Source organism: Mizuhopecten yessoensis, unplaced genomic scaffold (genome assembly GCF_002113885.1).
Source record: "Mizuhopecten yessoensis strain PY_sf001 unplaced genomic scaffold, ASM211388v2 scaffold716331, whole genome shotgun sequence".
NCBI classification, from domain to species: Eukaryota; Metazoa; Mollusca; class Bivalvia; order Pectinida; family Pectinidae; genus Mizuhopecten; species Mizuhopecten yessoensis.
In genome coordinates this window covers 162,746-174,749 of record NW_018480063.1, presented here as the reverse complement: position 1 = coordinate 174,749, position 12,004 = coordinate 162,746, and the positions used below count along the sequence as shown (strand labels likewise).

Below are 12,004 nucleotides of genomic sequence, written 5' to 3'. Positions count from 1 at the left end.
TACAGAAACCCCTTCTTTATAAAGATTTTCGTAGTCGCAATATCGTGATCAAACTCTAAGCGGGAAGTATCGGGTGTTTATATGGAACAATAAAAAATGATGAACAATGGTGGCCGTTACTACTGTGGAAACGAGAATTTTGATTTTGAAGCATTGATTATTAACAAATGTTTAAAATAGTTTTTATAGAATATCTTTTCATTTATATCCGATTTCACGAAATCTTGATACGAGGTAAATAACATCTTTTAATATTTAACAAGTGTCAAAAGAAACAGTATGTTCATGATTTCAAAATTGTTGTTTTGTTAAGTTTCATTGCGCAAAATTGCATTTAAGCCATGTTATTTGATCCGTATATGTTTTGTTTAGTTTAGTTATCGTTGCAATCCGGAGTCAGGATAAGCAAAGAATAGTGACTCTAAGACTCTGAGGATTCGGATGCCAAAAATGGAAGACTTTTTAAAGAAAAATATTAATATTTCCTATAAAGTTTCTGAAAGACCAATTTTGTTTCAGCCTTCATTTTATGTATTTCTTGGATATCAACAACGCATGTGTCTATTTATAGAAGTCATTAAAGTGAGCCAGATTCACTTGGAATTTTAAGTTGGGCGAATACCCAAAATGAAACACTTCCTCACATAAGTCAGTTTATGAAAATAACTGACAGCATTTAAAATAATTTTCATTTCAAAAATGTTTTTAAAATTTCTGACAAATTTTAATAATTTATTCCCTAAAATATTTTATTTGAACATACAGTTTTCCATTTTTAGAAATATGATATGATATTTATGTTGTCGCACCGTACTGTTTCCTGGGATTTTTTTTCCATTTCATTTTTTTTTTATATTTCAATGGAGTTTATGAACAATGTTCAAGAGGTAGGCAGATAAAATTTGCTCAAAATGCATACAATTTTTGAAATTTTGATAAGGGATACATACCATTCCTTTTTATTGCAAAATAAATAATGCTGCATCATGTATATAAACAAGGGGCCTAATGGGCCTGCATCGCTCACCTGGTCATCTCGGCACCCAACTTGCAACATATCACCACCCTAGGCCTTTTGTTTATTAAGATTAGGTCATTTAATGATTTATACATATTTGACCAAATGTGACCTTGAAAGTGGGTCAAGGTCATTAAAATTAAAAAGCTTGATAGTCCTTCACCCAAGCATGCTCCTGGCAAATATCAACATTCTGAGCCTCATGGTTTCTCAGGAGTGGTATAATTTTTTAAAACAAATTTGACCCCTGTAACCTTGAATATAAGTAAAGGGAATTCATTTTAACAAACTTGGTAGTCCTTCATCCTAGCATGAAACTTGACAGATATCATCCTGCACCGTTTGGATATTCAAAAAAAGTAGTTTAAAGATTTTAAACGTATTTGACCCCTGTGAACTTAAGTACAGGTCTAGGTCATTCGTTTGAACAAACTTGGTAGCCCTTTCTTCCAGAATGTTTCTGGCCAATATCATCAAACCTGGTAGCCCTTCATCCCTAAATGCTACTGACCTAATATCATCATCCTGGTCCTTTTGGTTATTCAGAAAAAGTTGTTTATTTTGTTTTAAACATTTATAAATGATTTGTCATTTATTTCAACAAACATGGTAGCCCTTCATACCAGTTTGCTTCTGGCCAAATATCATCACCCTAGGCCTTTTGGTTATTTAAGGAATGACAAAGATTTTTTTTTGGGGTATATACGGAAAAAAAATTGTGCACTTTGCATAAATCCGCTAAGCGGTTTATGCAAAAAAGTGCACAATTTCTTTTTGGTATGTAACGTATATACCAAAGATGTCCTTGTACATCAAATCTGGTTACTCCATAAAAAAAATACCAGTACACGTTGTAAATGCACAGTTAAAGATTTATTTAATTTTTACGTAAACTAAACAATTGCGCTAAAAAAAAGCTGCATTGTAATTTCGCATTCTGAAGTGTAATCAAAGTACTGAAAGTACTGAAAGCTAAGGCAAAAGATATATTATTATTTTTGGAATGGAGAACAAAATAAAGATGAAGTTCCCATCATATTGTACAGAAGGANTAACATCACGCGTGATCTAACATGGCCGTCGTTTCTTTTTTTAGAGTTTTTAGTAAGGATTTGTTATTTTAACGATGAACGAATATGCAATATTTTGATAACATTATAATCATATGAAGCGTGAATCAGATATATTATTACTGATTAGCACTTTTGATTATCCTCAGTTAGTTGGAACAGGACCGCTTCATAGCTCTGACCACGCAATATATAATTGTAAACAGGGACGTAAATGTCACCAATTTTAGCCAATCACAGGACAATATTTCCGTGTAAAGGGTTAATCCAGCGACAGTTCCAAGAGTAAATACGAAGTTTTAGAAGGATACTTAGTTCTAACTAAGAATAAGATTATATCCAATGACGTTTGAGTGAACTTGAGTCCGTGGTAATGGATTTTATTTGCAGTTTGTTTAGTATTACTAGAAGGTGACGTTATGTCTCGTTTATGAATATCTGAGCTCATTAACTGAAGTATTTTTACCGGAAGTTGCGTGTAGCATGCATGACCTACAGTCAAGTAGCAGTTCCCGATTGAGATAAACAGGGTGCATTTTCAATAAGAATACGACGTTGTAATAAGATCATATGTTCTATAAAGAAAAGGAATGATATTTACAAGCCATTCAAGTACATTTGAGTCCAAAGTTACGCATAATAAAGACAGTAGGTCCGGTATATGATTCAATTTAGTACCAGTGATTATCGCTAGAGGCCGTCTGAGTGAAATCGACATTTATGAATCTGAGCTCATTAACTAAAGTAATACCAATAGCTGGCGGCTAACGCCTTAGCTAAAAAGTAGTTCCGTCATCAGTTGTTTTTCTTTTTAGGTATATACGATATATAACAAAAAAATATTATGGGGCCAAGTTAGCTAAAAATTGTGTTCCATTTTGGGTACCATCACCCTAGTGTATCGAAAACAAATCAGAATTGGTATGTTATTTAAGCAACAATCATATGAAACTGAAAATAAGAAGGTGAAGATTTTGTATGGATTGAAAAAAGAATAAAACGTATTTTGTAGCATCTGGTTTATTTTCTGAAAACTGTCATTTTAGCAAGATTTTTTGAACACTGTTATTTTGATAAAGATTTTTCACAATTCGTCAAGGACTTCATTTGGTAGAGATGAAATAAAGCCCATCATAGCTCTATCTTTGTGCAGAATAACAAATAGTGTGGATCATCAAGATATTTTTAATGGCCTTATGAAGGTACTACTCTTTTCAGTAAAATTTTTGAGACTTGCTGCAAATTTGGATATCTTTTTTGGCATATTCAACAAAGAGTGTAGCCTTCCTCAAAAGATCTATATCAGAGAGCTTTTTTCTAGTGTAATATGTTACAATACAAACAATTTCTTGGGGACTATGCTCTAGCCTTCATGAAATAAAAAGTAAACAAAATCTCACCAAAAACGCACTTAAAACAGATACATTTGCAAACAGAAGTGATCAATTGTACAAATGAAACTATATGATTATATAGATTAAAAATAATAAATAAATTTCACAAATCTGCAATGCTGGTGACTTAAGAATAGTATGTATGTATATAACTTGCAAGCTCTTTTCAACTTGTGTTAATTTTAGGGAGAAATTTGGTATCACAAAAGTGAAATTTATTTCAAATCTTATTTATATCATCAAAATTACGTTTATAAAGACCGACAACCACACTACTATTTTTTTAAAGCTAACAAAGACAATTCTGCATCAGATACTCTAGGGATGACATTGACAAACGTTTTTGTATAGTACTCTATATTGTCGATGAGTGCCTTTCCCCCCATAGAATATAATTGAAGACTGTGCATGCCCAGCAAGACTTTTTCGTGTCTTCGGCACTAATGATTGTGTATGAATTGTAAGTCTCATTGAAATCGACATATATTTTCCATTTGAACATACCATAACTTTTCAGTATTTGTCAACAACACATGATTTCACCATTTATCACTCTACTGTACCTGCCTACAGAGCCAAAAATTGTCCAATATAACAGGTATTTGTGCTTCACCTGAACAAGAGAAACTTAGGAAATAGACGGGATTAAAAAAAACCACCTACCAGGTAACCATCGTTTGACAATGGAGTTGTTGGTAGTAAGAAATTGGGAAAAAACAAGAGGCCCAATGGGCCTGCATCGCTCACCTGGTATAAATCTCACACTTGTAACCTTAAAAGTGATCTAAAATAAAGCTACAGGCAAAATATCAGTATTAATGATTAAAAATCATTCAAAAGACCCTGTTAATTTTTTTAAAAACATTTCACCCCTGTGATTGAAAGTCGAACAAAGTCATTATGTTGAACACATTGTATAGCCTTTCATCTCAGGATGCAACTTGCAAAGTATCAACATCCTGGGACCCATGGTTATTCATAAGAGGTTGTTTAAAGATTTTAAACAAATTTGACCCCTGTGACCTTGAATATAAGTCAAAGTCATTCACTTTAACAAACATAGTAGTCCTTGATCCCAGCATATGCTACTAACTAAATATCAACATCCTGAGCCTTTTGGTTATTCAGAACAAGTTGTTGAAATATTTTAAACATATTTGCTCCTTGTGACCTTGAATATGATTCAAGGTCATACATTTAAACAAACTTGGTAGCCCTTGATCCTAGTATGCTACTGACTAAATATCATCACCCAGGGCATTTTGGTTATTCAGAAGAAGTTGTTTAAAGTTTTTAACATATTTGACCCCTGTGACCTTGAATATGGGTGAAGGTCATTTATTTGAACAAACTTTGTAGCCCTTTATCTCAGCATGCTACTGGCCAAATATCATCACCCTGGGCATTTTGGTTATTCAGAAGAAGTTGTTTAAAGGTTTTTTAAGACAATTGACCCCTGTGACCTTGAATATAATTGAAGGTCATTCATTTGAACAAACTTGGTAGCCCTTCACTCAAGCATGCTACTGGCCAAATATCATCTCCCTGGGCAGTTTGGTTATTGAGAAGAAGATGTTTAAAGTTTTTAACATATTTGACCCCTGTGACCTTGAAAATAGGTGAAGGTCATTAATTTTAACAAACTTTGTAGCCCTTCATCCAAGTTTACTTCTGGCCAAATATCGACACCCTAGGCCTTTCGGTTATTAAGAAGAAGTCGTTTAAAGTAAAATATTGACGCCGGATGCCGGACAGACGGACGACGGACGCCGCGCCACGGCATAAGCTCACTTGGCACTTCGTGCCAGGTGAGCTAATAAGTCGACAGTATATAACAAGGTGCAATATAAAGATGCATTACTATGTACATACAAAATATACACGGCCTACAAAATAATAAAATGTATTTCAGGTAATAACTATTCCAATAATATATACACAAAAATAGTACCGATATTTATGCTTCTTGCAGAAATACTTCTGAAAATATACTTTTAACTTTACAAAAAGTAAATATAGATATTTCATTGAAAAACTCAAAAATGGTCAAAACCATAAATGGATCTGTTCACTCTTTGAACTAGCATCCAGAATGAATGCAGATCACATTTACTTATACATATTTTAATTATAATATTTTGTTGGTCATATAATTAACACAATACTCTTTTTGGCTAAAAAGCACCATATTTTTGTCAAATTATTGACGAACCTTCAAGAACATTCACCATTCCAGAATTGTACGACAGAAAACCTGAAGCACTAATAGTACAAGTATCTGTATTTCAATATTTAGTAACCATGCATTACTATGGAATCACTTCGACATTTAACAACAATGTGTCCCGTTTAACAGCAGACTTACTATGCTTTAAATAATCAACTGTATGTAGTGGCTATTTTCCCCATGCTACTTTGGTCATACATTGACTCTGTTAACATATGCCATCAGATTATCATTTAAAAAATCAAGTTTGGAATATAATGGTGAGAACCGGTCGGATCTTATATTTTATGTTTAGACAGAAATGATCCAAAAATTGTTTACACACTTGCATATATCCTTCAACTATTGCAATAATATAAGTAGTCAATCCTAATTCACAGGAATCCCAATCATATCTTATTTCTTCTAATAATAAAAGTGGGGTAATGCAAAGTATCGATTCCTATAAATGGTGTCTCAATATATTTTGGCACCATATCATACACTATAAATATATAGTACAATATAGGTGACTACGATTGTTTAAAGATGTTATACTAACAATGATTCTAACTCAAATTTGTACTCGATAACAATAACAAGTATTATCATGGTATCTTTATCACAAGAGCTACACGAGGAATATACCCAGCAACACAACCTGAACATTATCTTCATATACTGTACCTGTTCTTTATTAACAATTTATAGATTTTAAAGAAATGTGACAGTATCATGTTGCAGTAAAATACAAATATGCCATACTTTCAAATAAGACTGTTTCAAACCTTTTCAATTAAAACTCTTCTTAGTCAGTTTTTTCAGAGATTTACTGAGAAGATTGTTTGTAGGTTTTGCTTCATGTATAGTAATTCAAGCATTAACTGCCAATTGTTTTATATTTCCATTATGCAATTGCATATCATTTCTGTCTGAGGCCAAAAGAGAGATTTGTCCTTTTTTATTGCACCATTCTTCTAAATTGAATCACTTTTGCTAGGTATTATAGTATTAGCTACATGTACAAGCCATTCGGATTGATGTCTCACCTGTGCCCCGCTTTGACCATCAACATACATATCAGAGAATCTAACTTAACGCAAAAACTTAATGTTGACGCTGCCGCCAGAAAAAGCAACAGCTTAGTCTCGCCACCACTATATTCAATATTCAATAACCTTAGATCCATGCTTCCACTTCATGGCGGCAAAACAAAAACTACCAAGGGAATGAATGTGTGGCTTGTGCCAGCTTACTGAAAAAGTGAAAATTCTGGCACCTGGAAATGGTTGTTTTGGGACTCTTCAAACCAATGCTTAGAGTGTTTCCAGTATTCCTTAAATGACTAGACAAAAGTGTTGAAATAACTGGCGAGACGCGACTTCACCGAGTAATCACATCCAACAAAGTCAATGAGACAAATGAAACAGAGTAATTGTTTATAACATCCTAATTGAACACAACTTCTTAACATATTTTGGGAATTTAGGATTCTTAAACATATATGTTCACAAAAAATGGAATTCATTGAAAAATATGAAATTTTTCCCAAGATTTTCTTAACAAAATGTATTACAAAACAAACTTCTTAAAAAAAAGGTTAGGCCAAACCAAATTGACTTTTTGATCTTTGGATTGCTTTATACTGAATTTTCAGAAAATAGTTCCAATACTCTTGCAGTCTTACCATTGTGTCAACCATACATTCCATGTTTTAGCTTTTCACTTTATAAAGCTATTTTGAACTTTGCTAATTTCTAATAATTGATAGGTGATTTAATTTGTAGTACTAGATTCATTATGAATCCTATACACTAGACCATACAAACAGTGCTATTTAAAAACAAATACTTACACCAGATTGTACGGTTGTTACAAACAGATGGAGTGGCAGCACCTACATCATTCTGTATCCAATATCAATTACAAAAGCACCACTACATACTTGAATTACAACCAATGCACGATGACCAAAAATACTATTGTTTGTACACTTATTTTCTCCCACTTAAAGTATAGAACAACAATTCAATTTGGAGTGGCATAACAGTCATACATTAAAGATGACAACAATGCTAATGCAGAACATATAAATTCATGCTTTCATTGGACTATAATTGGTGCGTTTCCTCTTGGAGCCAGGTGAGGGTTGGTCAACCTTGGACGGACGGTTAGATGAAGATGCTGGACTGCTGTCAGTGCCTGAACTATCGTCGCGTAATCTCTTTTTGGATGTCTCACTTTTCAAACCATTCCCTAATCCTTTATTAGAGCTGCTTGGTACTGGTGACTTCACATCTGAAACATAAACCAGCCTCGAATCATGACAAATATGCACATCTTGCTTTCTCATTATTTCTCTAAATTTTAATACAGTAAAAATATTTTGGCATTATAAAGAGGCTTGAAGATTATTTAAACACCAAGTGAGACATAAAAGGGTTCATTGAAAATGATACAAGCATAAGCAAATGTAAAATACTGTTAGTGGACTTACCTAATTGCAGTATGCAGCAGTTAAATTTTGTCCATGGAATATATATCTTAATTTACCTTGAGGTTTGTTATATCTAGGGAGGTACTAGTCATTGTGCCAGGACTATCAACCAATAGAACTGTACACACATCTGAATTAGATTATACATAAATTCTCAACACTGAATTTCCTCAGTCTTCCAAATACAATTTATGTAAGTATCTCTTGACCATGTTCCCATGAAATTGGATCATATTTAGTGAAATCACTAACCATAATCCAAGCATCAAATAGAGATATGATTAATTGAAGTGAAATCTTATTTCATTCTCATAGAATCTAATATTGAGTCATGCTTTTATACAATAATAATTTAAAATCCAATGAGTACAGAGCTTAGTAGCCGAAGCATGCCCCATTGGTTTGGCCCTCAACCATATTGATGAACACCGCATTAAAAGCAACCATATGTTCAGACTCTCTAGCTATCTGTCCTACAAAGTTTAAAGTTACATGATCCTAAAAACACACTCATACAAAACCTTGCTTTTCAAATATCTCGTATCTTAAAAAAATCTAGAATAACTTTATTTTGGATTCCGAGACATGTCGGAATTAAAGGCAACAAATTTGTTGACAGAGAAGGAAAAAAATTGTGAACTTTCTAACAAACAAATATCAAACTACCATATACAGATTTTAAACCTATTATTCGTACAGCCATTCAAAATGAATGGCAGCAATACTGGTCTCTCAAGACCAGCAACAAACTTTTTAAAGTACAACCGAAACTTAAAACATCTGTTCCCAGTCGGAAAGATCGTAGAGAGGAAGTTGTTCTCTCTCAGCTCTGTACTGGGCCCACATATCCTACTCATTCGTACCTTCTATTAAAAATGAGAAGATCCATCTGCATGCCACGTTTTTATCCAATTTTATCCTTGCCACTCACAGGTTTGTTTAAAAAAAGAAAAAAAAAATTCACCATGGCCCTAAATGATCACAGCTGTCGATGGGCGTTAAACACAAACAAACAAACAAACGGAGCTTAATTTTTGACTTTACCATTAGATTCCCTGCCTGTTTTTCTCTGTGATGAATTGTGTGTGTAGAAGTGAAGTAATACTGAGGACACTGTGTCGCCAGTTGGTTGGCTTACTGTGTACGTATCAACTGTATAGCCGTCCCTAACCTCCTCGGGCACCAAGTCATCCACATCCTCAAACTGTCTGTTCACAATGTCAAGGACGACCACCATTGGTCTGTTGAAAGGAAGGTAATTAATGATACATTTGTGACAGAATTGTTTGTAGTTCACTATCTCGGTGTCCATCCTGCGAATGCAAACAATGGTAGTCCCGACATTGCTCACCCCTTCCTCCATAGATGTCCCCTCGTCATCTCTTGCTCTACTGCACAGCTGTAGGGCAACAATATGAGACACAGACTGGACACTATCATCTAGTAGAATTTTCTCTTTTGGGTGGATCAGCACCTTAGGCTGACCTTCAAATGTTTTGTTGATCCAACTAGTCAGATTAGAGGCCTCCTTCTCCTGCTCAAGAACAGCCCCCGCACTTAGGCGAGGCATTTTTCCTGTCAACATATGGAGGCAACATTTGGACACCTCTTCAATACCTAATGTTGAACGCAGTTCGTATTTTGGATCTATATTATCATCAACACAAATTGCTATGGCTATTGTGCCATCCTTTGTTGTAAGTAGCTGACAAATCTGCTTGTTGTTGATTTTTTTTACCGTGCCAGCTATAGACGTCATGAGTGATTCCATTAGAAGTTCAGTAATGTTCTCCTCTAACTTCCTGTGAAGATTTAAGGCATAGTTGTGTATCAATAGGCGCGAGGTCAGATGACTATCATCTGTCAGTAACTGAATTAGATCTGGTACATCGTTATCACTGAAAGCGAAAAAAGCAATGTGTTAATCAGGATTCTGAAACTGGTCACAGGAATGTACAAATTCGAATACATGTATATATAGAGTATGTGATCGCAGGCAAAACTCTACCTAGACAAATGTATGTTTTTATTGCAAATATTGAAACGTTCACCAGCTGCAGCCCTTAAATAAAATCTTCTAGTCCTGGTCCAACTCAGGCTAGTTGAGTTGTACATTTCTGCTGGTTTCCTGATGCATATATTTGATGACCACATGTGAACAACCTATCCTTATAAATATGAAATGCAAAATTTTACATGAGATATAATCAATAGATATACTGTATAAAGTAATATTGAACTGGGAAATTTTGCCATATTGTAACTTTCACGTTTTTCACCCTAAGTAATAATTCAAAAAGACATATAATTTTAGTACATAACATATTATTAGATCATACCGGGGTACTATATAGAGGATCTGACATGTCATAAGGCTCATTTCATAATGAAAGAGTTCAATATATTTAGGGGATAGTACGTTGTTTTGAGTGGCTATACTGGCGATTAGAACATGAAATTTGTGTATGAACTCGAGACCGATAGGTCGAGAGTTTACACCAAATTTCATGTTCTAATCGCCAGTATAGACACGAAAAACAACGTACTATTCCCATTCTAACACACCTTAACAAATATGCTACGCTATTATGTTTAGAAACATTGTATTTCCTTGTACAAATGTACTTTGTGACCTGAACTGGCGACGTGTCATTCTGCAGCGGACTGACCTATCGGAAAGAATCTTTCAAAAGTCGGTCATTTAGCCCCGCCCATACTGGCGGGAGCTCGATCTGTATGTTGACGAGGCGGAATATTTGGATTGTTCGTGAACGTCCTGTTACCAAAGTTTATACGACACATTCGGATTAATATTGACCAAGTTCTTACATTTTTATGTCAGTATGCATATCAATCAGTGCTTATCAACAAAATCGGTGATTATTTGTATAGATTTTTGAAGAGTTTTGTGTAAATTCATATGACACATGTGAAATGTTTTATTTGATTTCGGATCTCAATAGATGCCTTTACACGGATGGAACGAACGTTTCAGTAATAAATGGAGGTAAGAACAAGGAATGCGTTCTTTTTACTTTTTAATTCATTCAACAAATGCATTTCATGGGTCGTTTCTGTTCTGTTGCCTACTAGCCTTATCAGCGGGATTTCGCTATGAGGCGAGCTTGACGCCGTATTGTTTTGGTTAGAAACGGGGCGTGGCTTAAGTGCGACGGGAGGAGCTTAACACGATTGACCATGATTCTATCGCAGATTAGAACATGGTCCGTATCCAATCAAAACACGCGTTGCAAACGAATCGTGTTAGAATCAATATTAGAAACACGAATGTTAGATTCTATTTCATTTTATTATATATTTCAAGAAACACCACTACAAAATTGTTCTCAAAACGTCTCTTCTATATAGCGTCGACTGATGAAAGGATGCACTAGTTCTACATGCATTATGTTTGGAGCTTAATGCGCCACAAATATAGTTCCAGAAACTTTTCCATAAGAATCTTTTAAATGAACAAACAATCATGTAGGTTTCTTTTCATCAATCAATGTTTTAATAAATATCATATAAATATTAATGTTATTAATAATGACTTTTTTTTATAATAAAACCATTCAATAGGCCTAACATTTACGAAAAATAGTAGTGATGTCTCATCTTTTGACACAATGACACATGCACTGTCAAGACAAAGGTCATCACAATACACATTGAAGTTGGCACTTTTGAAAAGGTTTACTGGGACTAGGTGTCACTTTCGATAACACAGGTGTGTTTCTTGGAAAGAATTATATCAAATTTTGACTAGTCAATCAGGCTTGCAGTTCTTAGAATCACTACTCCAGCTGGATATTTCAT

General features: G+C 34.3%; 1 protein-coding gene across 1 annotated transcript in view; it reads right to left on the bottom strand.

Moving 5' to 3' along the window:
- Positions 1-5,239: 5,239 nt before the first annotated feature.
- The window catches only part of LOC110443195, a 25,368-nt gene continuing 18,603 nt past the window's right edge, over positions 5,240-12,004 (bottom strand). The window contains exons 8-9 of the mRNA XM_021487251.1: positions 9,230-10,083; positions 5,240-7,986 (exon numbers count right to left, since the gene is read on the bottom strand). Of these exons, the coding sequence (XP_021342926.1) occupies positions 7,784-7,986; positions 9,230-10,083 (1,057 nt within the window). The 3' untranslated portion in view covers positions 5,240-7,783. The remainder of the gene's footprint in view (positions 7,987-9,229; positions 10,084-12,004) is intronic.